Raw genomic sequence first — 20,599 nt, forward strand, 5'->3', positions numbered from 1 at the left:
GTTTTGTTCTCCATTTGAATATAGCAGTTTAGCCAGAGTGTTTAAGGGACCCTATGCTGCATTTATGTGCCCTTAAAATACTGTTTTGTATGAGGAAGTTTTATCAGTATTTGTACTGCATTTTCCCAAGTGTACAGTGCCCTAAGGGGATGCTGGGGCCTTGTGAGTCAACTGCTGTGTAATATTGTTGTATAATACCTTATTAGCATGCCCATGTCTTAATTATAAACAAGGTGTATCTGTCTTAACACGTTCTGAACAACCTGATCATGTTGCTGCTTAGTGACACAAACACTCAAGACTACACTACACCAAAGTTTCAATTTTAATTGTTCACCTTAATCTCAAAATAAGGCCTTACTATTGCTGTAAAATACAACAAATGTAAGAAAAAGCGCAATGTTTACCTTTGGGGTGTAGTAGAGTGGAAGTAGAATGAGGGGAAATCAGTCAATCAAACTATCCATAAATTAAGACATACAGTACATTATTTTATCATGATTATGACTATTGTTGTTATTATTATGAGCATGATCATTATCATCACCACATATTCGCCATCATCAAATTCATATTTATTATTGTTATTATTATTGGGAAAATAGACGCCTCCTCCACGTCACCGCCCGTCATCGTGACCCTACGTCATCAGTCCGTCTGAGCAGGGAGGCTAGCTAAAGCTGGTGTCTCCTATTGGTCGCTTCCGCTCCGTCAGTGTAAACATGTAGCCCTTGCACCGGTGTAACCGTATTGCTGTTAAGCGGCGTTTCCTAATTGTAAACCACCCCGTCAGTAGTCCGATTAATGATGGCTGTGTCGCTGAAAATAGCAGTTTCGGAACCAGGGCAGTGTAGTGTTAGCTTGATAACTAGCTAACACTGAATAGCTAGTTAGCTAACGATCGGGCCGTGTTTGTATGAGGCTGGCCTTGCTAATTAGACAGCTAGCTTCCAATTGACAGCCACGAAGCTGTAAATCGAGGTTAGCCAAGCAACGGAGAATGGCAAAATATGTGATTTAGCATGGACACATCAAGAAGTGAAGAAAAAATGAATAAATCTAGAAGTGCTGGTGCTTCGTCACCTGCGAATGGAAAACAGGGCAACGGTAAGCATTTCGCTAAGGTAGCTAGCTGTCTTCTAGTCAGTTATGTTTTATGGCATTTCAGCAGCAAAACGGTCTCCAAAGTCTTTTTTTCTGTCAAAAAAAGCATGATAGCTGTGTCTGTTGCTGGAGGTGGCTAACCATGTCCATGTAACCTCGTAAATGTGGCTTCGTACGTGAGATGCATCACGTGAACTGTTCCAAGATGAAAGTAAGCAAAGGCTAACTTGCTCGTTTCCTGTGTCTCAGACTGGGACAGCAAACGGAAGAGGAAAATTGCGGACATCACACAGGCCCTGAGTGTGAGTCCAGTGGATGTGGCTGCTCTGAGGAGGATGGCTATCAGTGAAGGCGGTCTGCTGACTGATGAGCTACGCTGTCAAGTCTGGCCGAGGCTTCTCAACGTCCCTCCTCACGTCCTGGAACAGGAGCCAGGTACCATGTCAGCTATATATCCTCACACTGTTAAAATAATCGCCTAAGTCATTTTTTGATCAGATCATGTGATTTTACCCCTTTAAGATCATCACTTCTTTGACTATTTGCCACATTCATAGGCATCAGATAAGAACCCAGCAAAGAAGAGCTAGAGGGAGATTGTTTAGTTATCAGTTTAGTTTATCAGTGTTTTATTGTTGACACTAATATTGGTAACACTTTACTCTAAGATGTCTACATAAAGACATAAAGAGTGACATGAGAGTGTCATGAACATTAATGACACTTTGAAGTAACATTAATGGTCATGATACTTGTCATGTCATGTTTCTGACAGGCTTGTGTGACTCTTATGTAGACACCTTCAAAATAAAGCGTTGCCATATCTTGCTTAAGTCACAAAAGCATGTTCAAAAAATTGCCTAAGTCATTTATTTCTCTTAAGTTACATAATTTACACACAGTGTTGACATTAATATGCCAATAGCCATATGTTACATCCTTTTTGAGTGAAATTATCAATGAATGTCATATGTTACACTTTTGGTGAAGTTTTTTTGTGTTTCCTGCAAAACTTGAAAAAATGAGTTAGGTGATTATTTTAACAGGGCATACATATCTATATGCCATTGCACGTACCTTACATTTCTAACTATGTATGACAAATGTTAACATGTGTAGCAGGTGCAAGATCTCCCACATACAGTATCTGACTAGTGTATGGTAATGCTGGTGTTGGCATGTCTTGTCCAGAAAAGGTAGAGCGGGAGAATAACAAGGACTACAACCAGGTGCTGCTGGATGTCCAGCGGTCGCTGCGAAGGTTCCCACCTGGTGAGTAGAACCTATGCCTGCTCAGAGAACAGGTTCATGAAGCCCTGCTGTGTGTATATTCCTGCAGAAACACTGATACACAGACAGATGAACACCCTCTACCAGGCTGTGCACCAGCCCTCAATACCAGATCTAAAAGTGAATGTTAAATATACTGTATTGCAACTTATAATTTGTACATTTAAGTGGTTTTTGAACCAGGCAGAAACCAATATTTTTGCTAAGGAGTTAGTTTTCATTTGGACCTTGATAATGATTGTTAGTTCAATAACAATGACAAATGCAAAATTTTGACACTTAATGTAATTATAGTAATTGGAGCGTATTAAGCTATTCTCTTGCCTCTGCAAATGACTGTCATTCACTTTAGCAAATCTACATGTATTATTCTTTGGATTATGCAATTTAAAAGCTGCTCACTACTCTGTAAGTGTGACATTCGCCGGTAGTTAACTTGGCAAACAGACCAAATTCCAGTGTGCTTTGGGGTGTGGCCATTTTTCTACTCGACACTAATGGCATTTACACTGGTCCATCTCCGTACTATTAATACTTCAAGATCAGTTAGTTTAACACTACACTGCACCCATTATGCTTTTCTGGTGGGAAGAAAAATATCTGTTCTGTGTTGATCTCAATCTCTGCAAGCTCTGATCTCAGTGAAGTTTTACGTGCTGTGAGGTCTGTAAGTGGTCATGTGCAAGTAAAAGAGATCTGTATCAAAATAAAATTATAGATGTTATTATTGTTACTTTTATAGAAAAAAACTCAGGCATAATATAATGTTCTGCACTTTTCATTCATCCTTCAATTATATTTGCATTACTCAGAATAGCATAATTTGTACGATTTTTGAACGGTTTTATCTTCAAATAATGGAAATGTAATATTTATTTATTTGTTTGTTTTTCATCTCTCTGGCGGGTTTTACTGGTAGGTGAACCAGCAATGGATGTTGTCATTCATGTTCCTCAATTACTCGGATTATCTTGAATTTGAGTTAGGAGTATTGTACATTAAGCACTATTTCTATGTTGGTTAATCATAAACCAGCATAGGTCTGCATGGACAAATTTTGACTGAATTGTTATGAAATCTGGTATTGCTGCATCTCTGACAATTCAAATGTATGGTGTCGTGAATGCAGTTGCATACTGAAAGCATATATACATTTACAACTGTATTTTATTTTGGGTGGACTTGAACAGGTATGCCAGATGAGCAGAGGGAGGGTCTCCAAGAAGAACTAATTGACATCATCCTCCTAGTTCTGAAACGCAATCCCCAGCTGCACTACTACCAAGGATACCATGACATTGTTGTCACCTTTTTACTGGTCCTGGGAGAGCGCCTTGCAACTGCTCTTGTGGAAAAGCTCTCCACACACCACCTCAGGTACAGCAGCTTTTTTACTCTGCTACTTTTCCCTTTTTCCCTCAGTTTTCTCTGTTAGGCGTCCACATTTCAGAATAGAAAATACCCCCCCAACCCCCTCTTCCACCTCCTTTAACAATAGTCTATTGTGCTCCTTTTTGTGCTCTTTTTCAGGGACTTCATGGACCCTACCATGGACAACACAAAACACATTCTTAACTATTTGATGCCCATCATTGAGAGGGTTAACCCTGAGGTGCATGACTTCATGCAACAGTAAGACTCTTTGCTATCTGAAAATTGAATTATTTTCTGTCTCTTATTAGAGGTTACCTGCAGGACATCATTCAAAATGAAAAATCCATCCTCATCTATATGCAGTATGAACTAAATTTGCAAAGTAACACAGCCATAATTAAGGTAGAGCAATATGAATATGAAAAGACTTCATACCCAAAACTTTCACTATGATTATGTAACATAATACAATTTATATTAACTCTGCAAATGGTTTCCATCAGTGTCCTAAATTAATACATTAACAAGTGGATTTAGTATGTTTCAGTCTGAGGCAGTATGAGTATATGAATCCTGCTATCACTGTCAAGATCTTTTTCCAATTTTTTTTTCTTTTTTTTTTTTCAAAAAATTTAGGTGAATGCTCAAATTAAAAGATGACAGTTATAAGGGAAGGGTAAGGGTGATTGTGCACTTGTGTGCACATATCCTTTTATGACAGCTCAGGTTACATCAAGACTCAACAACACAGTTCATTAAATCCTCTGCTTGGAGGGCTAACATGACTCCTGCCCTATATTTTTTCAGCATAACACTCGTTAATAATGAATGCTATGCATTATCCCTGGAGTGGAGCATAACACAGTTTTGTAGGCTGATGTAAGCTGATCTCTGCCATGCATCGATTGATTCTTAGGGCTGAGGTCGGGACAGTCTTCGCTCTCAGCTGGCTGATCACCTGGTTCGGCCACGTCCTGTCAGACTTTCGCCATGTTGTTCGGTTGTATGACTTCTTCTTGGCCTGCCATCCATTGATGCCCATCTACTTTGCTGCTGTGGTGAGTTTCCGAGAATCAGCATTCCTAGTTCATATTTTTTTCTTTTTTTTTTTCTTTTTCTTTTTTGTATAGCACAATTCAACACGAGGTAATTCAAAGTGCTTTACATACACATTAAAAACAGCAAGACACAATTGAAAACAGTAAAAACAGTCAATTAAAACAGGGAAATAGAAATAAAAATATAAATAGGATAAAATAAGATACAGCAGGATAAAAAAAGAGATAAAATAATAAAAAGCACAAGTCAAACATTGTGTAGTTAAAAAGTATTTTTCCATCTCAACTCAATTCAATGAGTGTGTAATAACAACTGTGTCTGTATTGTGCTGCAGATCGTACTGTACAGAGAAGAGGAGGTGCTGGAGTGTGAATGCGATATGGCCATGGTTCATCATCTACTGTCTCAGATTCCTCAGGATCTGCCCTATGAGACACTCATCAGCCGAGCAGGAGACCTCTTTGTCCAGTTCCCTCCATCTGAACTGGCCAGAGAGGCTGCCTCACATGACAGGTACTTACCTCCTTAGGGTTCCCAGCTGGCCTTTACAGATGCCACCTGCCTCAGTGGTAGGAGTCTTTCATTTCACAGCTGCTACTTTTGCACTCTGGAATATGAATAAATAACAATGATCACTTTCTTTTCTCCAGTTGCTCACTGTTCTTTCATTAACCCTTACATTTTCTGTCTGTCTCCGTCTCTCTGTGTATCCGTCTGTTTTCCTCCTAAGCATGGCCGCCTCTACCTTTAAGGACTTTGACCTTGCATCCACTCAACAGCGACCAGACTCTGTCCTCCGTCGCCGACGCAGACAGAAACAGGCTGCGCTGGAGAGCTCGGCTGCAAACGCAGTAGCGGCTGTGGCTCAACCTTCAGCAGCACGGCGGTTTGTTCGATTGGCTGTTATGGGTCTCACGGTGGCTTTAGGGGCAGCAGCTCTGGCTGTGGTCAACACGGCCCTGGAGTGGGCCCCCAAACTGGACTTGTTTCCTTGAACTGCTCCTCTTTAACCCTATGCTCCAACATGTCTGTCCTTGACTGAATCTAGCTGATGGGTCTTTACCAAGAACTCTTTAATGAATGAAACCTTGCAGTCGAAAACACTGTCTGGAGTGAACTCTTTAAGCTGAACCAGATAACGCTCCTCTTTCGTCTTCTAGGATGTGTCTTAACATCCAATGTAGGGCTTCTCAGGCTCCGGCTGAAGGCCCTGTTTATGACTCCTGGAGAGTGCACCAGTATAACAGCAACAACCGCTGGTGTTCTGAAATGAAGAATCCATCCTGCTAAATTGAAGAGACTGTTTTTTAAGAACTATAACTGATGGTGTCATTATTAAAGTTTATTTATATTTGGTATTAGGATAATCTGATATTGAGTTATGCTCACAGAGATTTATGCTGAAAGCTTGGTGGACTCACTACACTTGAAACTGCTGCCAATTAAGAGAGCTGGAGTGAATGTATGTGTGTGTGTGAGCGTGAGTATGCGTGTGTGTGGTCGCAACCCATTTGTTATCTATTTGATACCTGGACTGAGACCAAATAGAGGATTGTTAGAATCCTCTTTTTGTATAATTTACAGTTTAATTTATAGGTATGTTAGCAGCTGTATAGCGATATGGTGATAACACACAGGCACTTTTTAAGGTCACCATCTTATTATGTTTTAGCTAATTTTGTCCCTTTTTTAAGTTGTTCGAATAAGTCTTTTTAGTCAAGAAAACAAATCTTCCTTTCTGGGACCGAGTATCTTTGAAACATGTCAACAGTTGTCGCCCTTGACTACACATTTTAATTTTGGCTAAACTTATCTGTAAGAAGTTTTAAACAATATGCTATTGGTGTTATCTAAGTAAATATATTGTAGCCTACTTGAGATGTAATTTTGTACCTCAAGACGTCTGAGGATTAGGCCCCCAGAGTAGAGTACAGCTTTCATAGTGCAGGAAGTAAAAAATTAACAATGTCGAATTTGTTTTATTTGAGCTTTCTACTTAATTGTTTGGTTGCACAACCTTAAAATAAGTCTGTATTTCATGGCCTCTAACGACTATGGTATGCTTTCTGGGTCACTTTGTCCTGGAGTAGATGATTAAATATCCTTATAGTTTAGTAACACACTCACTCAATGCCTGGTAAAAGGAAATATCAGAGCTGGGAACAACGGCAACTAAAATAAGGGGATACTGCAGTCAGCTAAGGACCCAGTTTGCACTGACTGCATCAGTTTTGCAAAATCACTTTAAAATTAGTTTGATAGTTGCTTTTCTCACTCCTAATGTACGGGTGTTCCAGTAAGAAAAAAAGCTCCACAGCCTTCAAATGAATGCTGTCCAAGGTTTTTTTTTGTTTTCAACACGAATTTAGCTTTAACACATGACATTTAGTAAGTTGGGTTCCTTTGAGTGTAGCATTTGCATTTCCGATGCAGTCCAGCTCATTCCAATGTTCCAGTCATTTTCATTCAATCACATATTTAAAATAATAGGGGTTTGCTTAGGTTTCAGTGGTGTGGCACTCACCTGAATAGCCAAGACTTATCAGGAAATACATAGCAAATACTTTGCCAGAGCACTTCAGTCTAAGATAGTGAATTTGGTTTGTCTGTAGGGCTGTACCGAATAGTTCAAAGCATTATTGAAGTTAAGATAAAAACACTAAATCGACAATTCAATGGTTGTTTGTTTTTTGTATGTCTATTCATTACATTTAAACCCAATACTTGTGCACAATTGCAGATGAAGATACACTAATATTATTATTTTAGTATTTATTATTATTATTGAATTGGATCGTTTCTGAGTCTTGTGACTTTTTCAGTTACTACACCATAGCAGTACAATAAGTTCCATTTATAAAAAAATGTATCTGATTTTTTTGGTGATATTATAAAACAAGGTGGGACATTTAAAGCTTCATTCGAAAACCTCAATAGAAGCTTTGGGTTCAAAAAAATGTTTGTTTAAAAAAAACAAAAACAACAGGCCATTCGGTACAGCCATAGTTGTCTATAATCTTTATGATGTATTTTGCCTCACAGAATATCTTCAGAATTATTGACTTAGTTCTAGGTCACCTACATTGTACGACACAACAACCAGTCAGCTAAAGAGGTTTCACTTCAATTGTTTTTGCTGTATGTGGAACTGAATACTTGAACATCCCATTCCTAGATTACGATTGATCGGTTTATTGCCTTCGCAGTGAACCACTGATTCGGCTGCTACCAACTGATCAAAATGAAGGTGACCTGGAACATGTCCAAGGACGCTCTGAGGTGCCTGAGAGTGTAGTTATTCAGCAGTATTATAATGCACCATGTATCTGCACTCAGTGGTTTTCATTTATTGTCATTGCACTAAATGATTTATCTGCCTTTTATGTTTATTTTGTTATAATAAAATTGTCATACTAATGTAAAGTTGTACATGAGAATGCTAATAAACTAGAGTGAAAATGATCAATGAAATTGTTTGGACAAAGTTATTCAAATGTATCTGTAATGATAATGTGGCAGCAAAGTACACAAGTAAAGGGATAGTTCACCCCCTAATCAAAAGTACACATTTTTCCTCTTGCAGTCCTATTTATCAGTCTAGATTGTTTTGATGCGAGTTGCAGAGTGCTGGAGATATCTGCCGTAGAGATGTCTGCCTTCTCTCAAACATAATGGAATTAGATGGCACTCAGCGTGCAGTTCTCATACATTTGAAAACTCAACATGACTTTTTTTCCAGAAATCATGATCCAATTACTCAAGATTATCTGCAGACCTTGTTATGAGCTGTTTCAACTCAAACTAAAACGTCTATAAATAGCACTACAGGTAAGGGATAAGATATGCAATTTTCATTTTGGGCGTGAACTGTCCATTTAATGTGATCTATAATTTAAGAATGAAAGATGCTAATCTTAAAAGGAAGTTTTGAGCACCACAAACCAAGTGACATCTAGTTCCATTATATTTGAGAGAAAGCAGACAACTGTTTGACCAGTATCTCCAACACTTGGCAACTAATAAAAAAACATCTAAATTTGATAAACAGCACTTAAGGTGATGCAGGAAAATATACTGTTGCAGTTTAAAGCTTACAACTAAACCCCATTTTTCAGTGGTGGAAAGTAACTAAGTACATTTACTCAAGTACTGTACTTTTTTAGTACAATTTTGAGGTACTTGTACTTTACTTGAGTATTTCCATTTTACATAACTTTATACTTCTGTTCCACTACATTTTGAGGCATATATTGTACCTCTTACTCCACTACTTTTAACTGCCAGCTTTAGTTACATTTCAGTTTGATATTTAACATAAAAACATGATCAATTTAAAGAGATTAGACTTTTTTTAATTTAATCTAATAACAGTATATTTAGTAGTTAAATGAGCCCTGTCTTTACAAAATTAAAACACTGCTTACATAAAAGCATCAATACAAATAATCAAATAATATATTTAGAATATATATAACAATCTGAGTTGGAACATTCTGCATAATGAGTACTTTTACTTTTGATACTTTTGTACTTTTACTTGTAGTGGAGTAATTTCAGTGTGATATCAGTACTTTCACTTTAAGTAAGGGATCTGAATACTTCTTCCACCACTGCCATTTTTATAATGCAAGGATTTTTTTTAGATTTGAACCTTTAATTAAATCATGCACATGACTCAATTTTACATTTCCTCAAAACCAATTTTTAATAATGCTACATTGGCAATTTTAGGACATCTCAAATTCAGAACGTACAGTGACTCTCATAACTATGTCTAAATATATTTTGTCAGGCTAATCTAAACAGCTTCAGCTACTCTGTTAGATTCAGCTGCCCATTTTTTGCTTCATACTTCATCTTCTTTGTCAGACCACATGTTCTTCAAGCTTAATATTAATATATTTAATTGTGTTACGATGAAGCTAACAGGCTTTGCTTGTAGTTTCAATTTATTGGATTTGAGGCCTGTCATGTTACAAAAAAAACCCATGGAAGGGAAGTGGAACAAACTTCATGGATCCAACACATAAACCAAATATATTGTATATATAATAGCATATTGGTATGTGTAATTCTTGAGGAACGCACACTAAAGAACCACAGTTAAAGTTCTGAATACAAAAGTACAGCATCGATTTTTGTCCTCCACGCCAAGTTTCCATCTGATACTTCAAAGTCATTAAGTGCGTCAAAGCAGCATGTTTCGCATTAAGAACACATTCATTCAATGTAAACAACATCCTTCACCACAGTCCAATTAGTTGACTGATAACAAATTAATATATTAGTCACTTGTCAAGCCAAAAAAGCAAATATACACAGGTTACAACTCCAAAAACAACAACTTTTTGGTCAATTTACTTTGGTATCCAGCAATTGTAACTCTCATTTCTGGAGTTCTGGTAAAGACTTAATGATGAGTTGTAAAAAAGAAAATTCAAATTATTTATGAATGAATATTATTGGAAGTTATAGTTAATTAGTTATAGCCATATATGACAGAGGTCAAAGCAAGGCATTCATTATGAATGGAGATGTTAGCTGCGGGGAGATATTTTTATTTCCCTGAATTTGAATATTAGCCTCTTCTTTCCTTTCTGTCTACGATTTAAAAAAAATAAACACAATAGGATTGCTGGCTTACTAAAACTGAATTGTGATGAAATCTGTGGCCAGATGTCAAAATATATATTAAGCATTATTTCATCACAACAAAGTATTATTATAACAAAAGATCCCAGAGAAGCTTATTTTCTCACACTGACAGTTAGTATCATCAGTTGCTGAGATGTAGAATATGTAGCTGGAAGATTATACGCATTTATATACAGTACAGGCCAAAAGTTTGGACACACCTTCTCATTCAATGCGTTTCCTTTATTTTCATGACTATTTACATTGTAAATTCATCAAAACTATTAATGAACACATGTGGAATTATGTACTTAACAAAAAAGTGTGAAATAACTGAAAACATGTCTTATATTCTAGTAAGCAAGGTGGTTACTTTGAGGAATCTAAAATACAAGACATGTTTTCAGTTATTTCACACTTTTTTTGTTAAGTACATAATTCCATATGTGTTCATTCATAGTTTTGATGCCTTCAGTGAGAATCTACAATGTAAATAGTCATGAAAATAAAGAAAAACGCATTGTATGAGAAGGTGTGTGTCCAAACTTTTGGCCTGTACTGTATTGTATCCTTTTTACTGCACTGACATAGAAAGGTGTGCATCAGTGACAAAACAACAAACAATGAGAAAAGTAAGCACATAGAGGGAGCCAGCATTAAGCTAACAGCCTAAACATCAGCCGAGGTCTGCGTTTCTTCAGATGTGTCATGTGCTTGCAGCCGTCTGTGTTTGTTCATTAGTGTGCTTCCCTCAGTGGCAATTCTGGCAGTTGGGATGGCAAGGCTGATTATTGACTCGACATCTACAGCCTCCAGATGTGTCACCGCTGCCCTGTAAGATACAGCCAAAAGAAAAAGTCATTCTCAAACACTGTAGACACTGTAAAAAAAAAAAAAAGTGTAATCTTCTTTTTTTTTGTATGAGTGAATATTTTTACATTTGGACCCCAGCGAGCCTGTTTGGTGACCCAGCAGATTTCTGTCTTGCACATCAAACAGCAGATCCAATCACAGCCATCTTTTTTCTGGACGATGATGTCACACCGTGGACATTTCATGGCCTCTCCGTTCTGTAGCAGACTCTGAATTTGAAATATAGTGAAAATATGTAAAGTGTAAAGTAGCCACAGGGAGAAATGCACAAATAATACAACTACTCAGACAATCAACACTGAATTATAGTTGTTATATGTTGTTGTTAATTGATGGTGATTTTAAAAAGAACAAAAAAAAGTTATATGAAACAGCTACAAATGTGGACTATATAATTTAAAAAAGCCTATACGATGACACCATTTCTAAATTACCCGAGGCATCATTTTCTGCATTATGTTTTTTTGAAATACTTTATTGCAGGGGTTAAATAATTTTGCATCTGTTTACATATAATGTTCTTCATACTTTCCTTTTCCTGCAAGTTTATACATTTTTATAGTAAGTAACTAACAATTCTAAAATGAAAATAAACAATAAAAGGTACATAAGTAGATAAATAAATGAAGAAAATTATAGTAAGGTTGAAAGAAAATGCATTATGTTATGTAAAAAAAAGTTTTCATATCGAACAATTTATACTGATTCTTTATCATACACCCAGCTAGAAAAAAAAAATGTTGATCTCAGATCATGGGGAAACCCCTGGCTACTTTCTTTCTTTTTTCTAAACGTCATCAGCAGTTGAACAGTCTGCAGCTTTAAGGTTGACCTACCTCCAGCATCTGTTTAGTTTGCTTAGCTGCCATGTCGTTCTCTGCTCGGATGCGCAGGTCATCCTGGTAGTCCTTGCAATTCATGCCTTGATGGATAGCCTGCAAACACACACACAACTTCCTCAATGTTTGGTGCACAGTAAGAAGAAAATATCGGTCAGTGTCAGATACGGACCCTGCAGAGAATGCAGTTGGTCTCATCGCAGAGTTCACAGTGGAACTCATTGACTTCATCCTCGTAGATGCACCACCCTCGACAGTTGGCAGTCTGGCAGTGGAAGCTGTGCTCGGAGCGACTTTCTGCGATGCTCAGGCGCAACTCCAGAAACCGCTGGTGCTCCTCTTCTGTGAGCAGCTGTATCCAGGGTCATGTGGTGGTTACAGAGACAGAGAGATAGAGTAAGAGTGAACATAATGTACGGTTGCAGGCTCCTGAGGTTTTCTCTCCAAGGAGGAGTTTTGAAAAATGTATTTGACTTTTGAGTAAATGCTGACAGCTGAATATTACTATAACCCTGGTCATCAGAATGAGTAAGTATTTACTGACATTTACTTTTCCCTTATTGAGATTATTTTTTACTTGAAAAGATTTCCTTAAATAATTAAGATTAGGTTTGAAGAATAAGAAATTATTATTATTGTTATTTTTTGTTTGCACTGCAGACACATACAGTACAGGCCAAAAGTTTGGACACACCTTCTCATTCAATGCGTTTCCTTTATTTTCATGACTATTGACATTGTAGATTCATCAAAACTATTAATGAACACATGTGGAATTATGTACTTAACAAAAAAGTGTGAAATAACTGAAAACATGTCTTATATTCTAGTAAGCAAAGGGTGGTTACTTTGAGGAATCTAAAATAAAAGACATGTTTTCAGTTATTTCACACTTTTTTGTTAAGTACATAATTCCATATGTGTTCATTCATAGTTTTGATGCCTCCAGTGAGAATCTACAATGTAAATAGTCATGAAAATAAAGAAAACGCATTGAATGAGAAGGTGTGTGTCCAAACTTTTGGCCTGTACTGTATACAGTAACATGTAATTTTCTGTCATAATCCTCCACTGAAACAGCTGAAATTAAATCTGGTCACAGACGTTACACATAACTGTCTTGATTATCGTTATTTGTCTTATGTTATTATTCCCATTCTCATCAGATCTCCATTCCATCACTCACAGCTTTGATCTCTCGGTCCAGTAGCTTGCTCTCACAATTCTCAGGACAGGACACCTCAGCATCTTGACTGTTCACTATTGTGCCTTTGAGACACTCCCTAGACAAGGAAACACAATACTAATGTATAAAAGCTTTAAATACTTACATGTGTACATTTGGCAGATAATGGCATGAGTATGTGGCTGTTGTAGATAGCTATAAAATACTTTAAACACTTTTGCAGCATATGGTGTAGCTACAGAATCATTAACTGTGTCAGACCTGCAGAACATGTGTAGACACTCTCTGAGCACGATGCCCTCTCCTGGCTCCAGGGCAGTAAAGCAGATGGGACAGTCTGCCTCTGTGGTGTTGGGGATAACATTATGTTCCTCTGTTGCCAACAAGTGCAGGAAATTCCTCTCTCTTTCTTCCTGCTGAGCCTTCATCACCCGCGGAGGGGGGGAGCCAATGAGAATACAGAGATTCACTACAACTTTTCATGACTCATTACAAACACCATTATCTCGTGGGTTTTTTTTCAGTAAATGGAAAGTGAAAGTGCTGAAGACTGTTAAAAACAAAAAGCTCTTGGCATCAGCTTTAATAGTTTCCACTTGACCACCATCAAAGTTATTCTGCTGTGTTACTTCCCCATACTTCGATCTTTTTGGGTTTAGAGTGTGAGTGTCATGCATTTATCCTACATATCATACAGAAGGTTTCAGTTTTGAAATTTCCTAAAAATCAGACCTGCACACATTTTCAACTATAAGAAATCAATATATGTAGAAACTGCAAAAAGAGAACTGTCATACTATCCCTTGAAAACTGAAATATTAACAAAAAATGTGTCACAAAATGAAATATAAAAACGATTTAAGCTGATGGCTTTTCCCTTTCTTATAAATGTTAAACCATGGCAAATTAAAAACCCAGGCTTCCTGTACACTCTGTGGCCACTTTTTTGGAATGATCAGTACAATTTAATATGATCCAATATGACTTTTCTGCCATAAAGTCTATTTTTGTTATGCCTATAATGTTCACATTTGTTTGACAGTATCATAGAGTTATTAATTCAATTATATGTTGAACAAGTTTTATCTAATATTCTGCTCCCCTCATGCATGTAATTAGGAAGGGCAACTATGACATCAATAATTGGCTTTTTAAGTTTTAGAAACAGAAAACTCCAGTAAAGCTGCCAGCTGCACTGTCTCTGTGATCAGGGTTAAGTTGAATTGAGATATAAATTCGGCCATCGGACTAAAAAAATGTGATTTTTAATGAACAGCACTGTTACCTGTTCATACTGCAACATGGCCAGTTGTTCCTGCTGGATTCGAAGAACCTCCTGTGGGTCTGGCTGGTAGACTTCAGGCACCTGGTAATCTGTCGGCCGGTCCCCTCCGCACATCTCACAGCCAGGACGCGTTGGTTTGTTCAAGAACGTGCACATAGAACAGGCCCAGCCCAACTACACACAGATACACAGTTATGTAGACACGAACAAGCTCAATCAATGCAGGCACCATGTCTAATGCAGATGAGAGGGTGCATTCTGACCTTAGGTTTAGGAAGCACAGCAGGTTTAGGAGGAGGAGGAGGAGGAGGAGGAGGAGTCTCTAGGGGGGGAGCGGTCTTCTCAGCACCACCTCCGCCCAGCCCTCTGGGGAAAAGCTGAATGGACTCCATGATGCCTGAAAAATGAAATTAACCATTGTTAATTGTGTAATTTAACCTATATTGAAGGCCAATATTGAACCCTAATACGGTTTCAGACCTGACCAGGATTTATACAAATTGATTAAACACAAATACTGTGAGCCTTGATTTCTGTGTGAGTGTGTCACGGACCCTCTATGCGTTGTTGCTCCTGGTCCAGCTTGTGTTGCTGGCGTGTGAGATTGACAGCAGGGGCGGAGAGGATAAACAGGAAGGCCTGGTCACCGTCGGAACGGATACCGTGACTGTACAGCGTGTCCCGGTCCTGAGCCAACCGCTTCCCTATCACCCAGCGCTGCAGCGCAGGGACGAACCCAAAGTCATTGCTGATCTGTGAGAACACAAAATGAGGGATAGACGGAGGATTAAATGACATTTGTATTCATCACAGCGCAGCAAGTTGTACCTTTCAGAGATGAAAATGCTTGACATAGATTTGAAGAAACATTCATACATATTATATTAATATAAGGTAATCCAAAAGTAATGGAAAGTAATCAAGTTATATTACTTAGCATTGTGATACTTGGATTTGGTAGCTGAATACATTTAATCTAATTTGTAATACATTTTTAAAGTAACCATCCCAACCTTGATAACAATATAAAGTCAACGGCAAGGAAACAGAAAACAAGGGCAAAATGAATAAATAATTATTTTTATTTTATGAGGTTTAAGGGTTCAGAAGACATTATTGATATTATAAGGTATTAAAAGGTTTCTATGTCATCTATTGGGGGTGTGTGTTGTCACATCAGTACCTTCTCTTTCAGGTCTGCAATTGTCATGTCAGAAGAAACCACAACAGTCACTGGGATGTAGTCCTCTGACTGAGCATCCTCCACTCCAACCCGCAACCTGTTGAACAGAAAAAAAGAGGAACTTATCTTAATATTTAACAGGTATTCACATATTTGCAAATCTCTAACTCCAGTAGTAACCACACACTGACACACAGGCAGTGCATGCACACACACACTTAGATTGTTCATTTCTTGCTGTCACACTTGACCTTCATTCTTGTGTCCCTATGAATTACATAATCCCAATTTAAAACAGACCTCAGTCTAAAAACAAACACAGCTCTTGAAAAGACGGAAATTCTTCTCCATGAGCAATAAAGTTAATTTTACAATAAGGAATTTTAAAATAAGGAAGTCACGCCCAGACACGTGCATACACACAGCTGTGTCTCACCTTATGGAGTCCGGAGGGTAGGCCTGACTTTGGACACTGACGGACACTGGGACAGAGAGTTGGGACAGTTTCTGGCACAGTTTGGCTGCTTCCTCTGCATCCCCGCTGCTGAGGGCTTCACTCAGAGATAGGGCCAGTTCTTCCGCTGCACAGGGAGCATATAAACAGCTCTTATTCTTATGTGGCTTATTGTCAACACACTTAATTTCCCCTTAGTTATGGCTGTTACCTTTGGATGGCATTGCTTTGTGTATTGCTGTATATGCTGCACTGTTTATACATTTCTATCTCTTTCACATACATGTTAAGTGTCCCAGTTGAAAATAATAAATAGTTACACTTGACTGCTCTTCCAGTGCAATTGTAATTCACAGTTTATGACAGTCAAAACAATGACCCACTTCCATATCCTCTCCAACACTTCTGATAGAAATTCAATGCTAACAGTAGGCTAACACATTTAAAATGCATTATCACTGGGCCATTGGTTCATTTAATGTCACATATTGGCAGCAGGCTGCATTACATAATATCACCCTGTTAAATTATTCGCCTAACTAAAGTTTAGAAGGAAACACAAAAACTTTTATTGATCATTTCACTCAAAAAGGGTGTAACAAAGGATGGCTATTGGCATAGTAATAACACTGTGTGTAAATTAACTTAACTAACTTAACTTAAGAGAAATAAGTGACTTAGGCAATTTTTTGAACATGCCTTTGTGACTTAAGCAAGATATGGTAACACTTTATTTTGAAGGTGTCTACATAAGAGTCACACAAGCCTGTCAGAAACATGACATGACAAATATCATGAGCATTAATGTTACTTCAAAGTGTCATTAATGTTCATGACACATCCCATGTCATGTTTATGACACGCTCATGTTACTCTTATATAGACACCTTCAAAATAAAGTGTTACCATATCTTAAAGTCACAAAGGCATGTTCAAAAAATTTGCTAAATCAAATCTTATTTTGATTTAGGCATAATAAATCCGATTAAGTCACACACTTGACACAATTTTGTCAAAACATGACTTAGGCGATTATTTTAACAGTGTGACGATAACAAGTTACACATAATTTAAACCAAGCTGAGCCACTCACCCTCTTTCAAATCGGCTCTCGGTGTAACTTCAGAGGCCATAATTACACCTGAAACGACAGGTAGGACATAATATATCCCGCAAACATCGCAGTTACAACAAAACAGAGCTGTCTGTAATACTAGTTTATATCCAACCTTCTCGGCTCGTGTTGTGTTCGCATCCAACACACACTTCCTGTAGTCGACTTAGAGGTAGGTGTTGTAGTTTAAGTTTAAGTTGTAAGGAAAATAACAACTTAGTTGACACTAAACTACTTGTTTTTCTTCTTAAGTCGCGGCGTCCAGCCCAGCTCTCAGCAGGTAGAACGGAAAGTGAAACTGACTCAAGTTCAGGAAGAGAAATTTTAAAAGGGTCGCCGAGGAATCGCTTTGCTCCGCCCCCCGACTCACTTACTCCAGGAACATTTCTAGTGTTGATTTAAAGACTGTGAAAAAATAAAAAAAGAAAGAAAGAAAAATTGATGACAAAATAATTCAAGTACACCACCACACACGCATACACACACTTTAAATAATCCTACACTAATTATGCATACATTTCTTCAGTTCAAAGATGTAGCTACAAAAAAAGAGAAAAACATAATTAACATGCATGCAATGAATAAACAAGGTCATTAAACATATGGTATATGTAACACATACACACATTTATAAAAAAAAATAATAATAAAAAGTCTAAACAATGATCAACAAGATCCAGCAGATGGCAGTGTCTGATAGAAGTTGGTCTATTTTACAGCTCAGTTGTTTTCGACCTGAATACATTAAAAACTTCACAATTTTAAACTTTAAATTTTATATGAATTTTAGACTGATTGTATATCTAACTCTTGGACTATAAGATGCACGACTCAAAACAATAACGTGTAAAGTGTTTATTAGTGTCAATAATTGATTATCTCTCTTGTGCGTCATAATCATATCCAAATGTTGCATAATAGTCCATATTGCGACGTTTGTGTAGCATTTTAAAAATAGAATACCTTGTGTTTCATGCATTGATGATTTCATTATATTAATAATATCTGCTGCACCAAACGTTATTAGAGGCTGAAGCGCGTTTGGTGCTGATAAAGTTCCAGATGCACGCGCAGATAAACGAGCCAATCACAGCGGCTCCAGCAGGAGGCTGGCAGCTCTGCTCAGCAGCACCACCACCACAAAGTTGCAGAGCATCTCTGAGTCCCCGCCTGCTTTGCCTCCACTTGGTATCTGTCTCACCTGCAACCTGCCTCTCCACTACAGACTCCAGACTACGAGCGTTACTTTACCTCAACCTTTCAGCCTCAGCAGTTTAAGCGATCAAGGTGTTACTTTCGACGCGTTTCAAAGATGCTGGCTTGTACGGAGATGATCACTATGTGCCTGCAGTCGGCCAAACAGAAGCATCTTCGGGCTCAGCAGCAACAGCAGCCGCTGCACAGCACCGGACAAGGGCTTACTATCTTTCATGATGTGAGTGCATCGACCCTCTTATTCTATATTGGCCTATCAATAAAAGTGGTTGTTGTTAAGTTAATACAGCTATAAGCTACCCTTGCTATTATTCTTTAAAAGTATTGACAAATTAACTGTAAAAGTTAGAATACTGTGCAAAAATGTATGACTGAGCTATAGCTAATTACTTCTAATTACATAAAAGTCTAAACAGAATTGTTTTATTATAGGTTCTTCTCTTGTATACCCAAATCTTATACCCAATGATGATGCAGAGTCTATGGCTGTGTGTGTGTCAATGTGTCTCAGTGTGTGTGTGTGTGTGTGTGTGTGTGTGTGCACCAGAGGAAAGTAGGAAGAGCTGCAGCTGCTGCCTCTGCATGATAAATGAAGCTCTCACAGTCGGACAGGTTTAGGGACTGCTGGGGGTTCTCCTCTTTATATTGCACACACACACACACACACACACACACACTGTACAAACACCTCTGCTCTTTCAAAATCGTTATACAACAACAGATATTCAAAGACGCACGCACACACACACACACACACACACACACACACACACACACACACACATGCCCGCAAACACACACCCAGCCCAATTAGAGTTTAAACCAATAACACCCACCGCCTGATTAACCTGCAGCACTGCAGCAGAAAACCATCCATCAACACAGTAATTATCCATCCATCACATACTGTCATGTTCTGGGTTAGTAGGCCAAGGATGTGTCCAAATCAGAGCTCTCACTAACTGACGTCTTTCTGTCTGCTTTGTGTCTAATGCAGTACACAGGCAGCCTTACATCTAAGAAAACAACACATTACTCAAATTTGGCAGAATTGAACAAACTGTCCCTGAACAGGGTGCAGCACTACAGTGCCTCTACGTTTAGTCTTCAACCTTGAGTTTTCTTTCTGTTAAAAGGAGCCCAAACACACTAGCACACTCTGCTTGATGGGTCCCAACACAAAAATATAATTGTGTTTGAATTGCTTAAAACAGCCCGTGCCATGGACAATCCAAATTAGTCTAGATATACTAAATAGTCCAGAGCAACAAAAAAAAAGGACATACTGTCTTGGTTTTAATTGTCGTGCCTATTTGCTCATTGCCTCTTTTCACTTCATAATTTCTTTTGGTGAAGGCGAAACAATGTGCACATTGGACATTTTTGGTCCTAAATTATTTCAGGTGACAGACCTAAGACTATGGTATTTATATGGTGTTTCTCCTGGTCCCCACTGCTTACAGTAGGCTCAGTAAAGTCAGCTGGTCAGCTCATAAGCCTAAACAATAAATAATATTTTGTGTGCCTGGAGTTGTAAAGCAGATCAGTGGTGATTGATTTTCAGGGAAAATGCCGGTGGATGAACTTCATTATGGCAGTGCTACACATTGATTTTCAATAGTCTATTGGAGATTTAAAAAAAAAAAAAAAAGCTGCCAGCTGTACATGCAACAGACAGTGAGATTGATGCATCAGTAGTGGGTGTATATTGAATCCTTTTCACTTGATAATAAGCCAGTCAGTAATGTTGCACAGATTCACAGTATATGACTAACTCAATGTCCTGTTCAAAGGCCAGGGACAATTAATGAGTCTTGTGATGGCTGTTTAAGGCGGTTTTATCATTGTTGCTGCTTTTCTGATGTCTTTGCTTTATGTATCCCCTGCTTCTGCAATTCTGAGGCTTGCTCGATCACCAGCACCATCTCTGATTTTCTCTCCCTCTCTCTCACATTGCTGTCCTGCTTCTCCTGATGTTCATCTTTTCTC

The 20,599-nt window shown here is 38.1% G+C and overlaps 3 protein-coding genes across 4 annotated transcripts in view; 2 read left to right on the plus strand and 1 right to left on the minus strand.

Moving 5' to 3' along the window:
* The first annotated feature begins 668 nt into the window (after positions 1 to 668).
* On the plus strand, positions 669 to 8,289 carry tbc1d20 (TBC1 domain family, member 20). Its single transcript, XM_059329547.1, has 8 exons — positions 669 to 1,107; positions 1,354 to 1,539; positions 2,296 to 2,376; positions 3,585 to 3,771; positions 3,925 to 4,026; positions 4,685 to 4,826; positions 5,162 to 5,340; positions 5,558 to 8,289. The coding sequence occupies exons 1-8, from the start codon at positions 1,023 to 1,025 to the stop codon at positions 5,820 to 5,822; spliced, it is 1,227 nt and encodes a 408-aa protein (XP_059185530.1). The 5' UTR covers positions 669 to 1,022; the 3' UTR covers positions 5,823 to 8,289.
* Positions 8,290 to 11,012: 2,723 nt separating this feature from the next.
* On the minus strand, positions 11,013 to 17,716 carry rbck1 (RanBP-type and C3HC4-type zinc finger containing 1). Of its 2 annotated transcripts, none has more exons than XM_059329355.1 (13): positions 17,511 to 17,716; positions 17,375 to 17,422; positions 16,264 to 16,408; positions 15,828 to 15,924; positions 15,199 to 15,397; positions 14,908 to 15,041; positions 14,645 to 14,818; positions 13,663 to 13,781; positions 13,360 to 13,402; positions 12,346 to 12,525; positions 12,171 to 12,269; positions 11,400 to 11,543; positions 11,013 to 11,293 (listed from the first exon to the last, which is right to left on the minus strand). In XM_059329355.1, exons 2-13 carry the CDS (start codon positions 17,412 to 17,414, stop codon positions 11,213 to 11,215), a joined length of 1,455 nt encoding a protein of 484 aa, XP_059185338.1. In that variant the 5' UTR covers positions 17,415 to 17,422; positions 17,511 to 17,716; the 3' UTR covers positions 11,013 to 11,212. The 2 variants fall into 2 exon arrangements, with proteins under 2 accessions (XP_059185338.1, XP_059185337.1); XM_059329354.1 differs by having other exon boundaries at positions 13,360 to 13,456; positions 13,621 to 13,781.
* Positions 17,717 to 18,463: 747 nt separating this feature from the next.
* Positions 18,464 to 20,599, plus strand: part of necab3 (N-terminal EF-hand calcium binding protein 3) — a 45,233-nt gene continuing 43,097 nt past the window's right edge. Inside the window, exon 1 of the mRNA XM_059330050.1 lies at positions 18,464 to 18,830. Coding sequence (XP_059186033.1) covers positions 18,708 to 18,830 — 123 coding nt within the window. The 5' untranslated portion in view covers positions 18,464 to 18,707. The remainder of the gene's footprint in view (positions 18,831 to 20,599) is intronic.

Source organism: Centropristis striata, chromosome 3 (assembly GCF_030273125.1).
Source record: "Centropristis striata isolate RG_2023a ecotype Rhode Island chromosome 3, C.striata_1.0, whole genome shotgun sequence".
Lineage (NCBI taxonomy): Eukaryota > Metazoa > Chordata > Actinopteri > Perciformes > Serranidae > Centropristis > Centropristis striata.

Bases quoted from the DNA above. Each gene is read 5' to 3' on its own strand.
- tbc1d20 (XM_059329547.1), top strand. From the start codon at position 1,023: ATGGACACATCAAGAAGTGAAGAAAAAATGAATAAATCTAGAAGTGCT. The intron at 4,827-5,161 runs GTGAGTTTCCGA...ATTGTGCTGCAG, and splicing joins CCATCTACTTTGCTGCTGTG to ATCGTACTGTACAGAGAAGA. The intron at 5,341-5,557 runs GTACTTACCTCC...TTTCCTCCTAAG, and splicing joins GAGGCTGCCTCACATGACAG to CATGGCCGCCTCTACCTTTA.
- rbck1 (XM_059329354.1), bottom strand. From the start codon at position 17,414: ATGGCCTCTGAAGTTACACCGAGAGCCGATTTGAAAGAGG. The intron at 15,925-16,263 runs GTGAGACACAGC...TCTGTTCAACAG, and splicing joins TACCCTCCGGACTCCATAAG to GTTGCGGGTTGGAGTGGAGG. The intron at 13,457-13,620 runs GTCTGACACAGT...TTCCTTGTCTAG, and splicing joins TGTCTACACATGTTCTGCAG to GGAGTGTCTCAAAGGCACAA.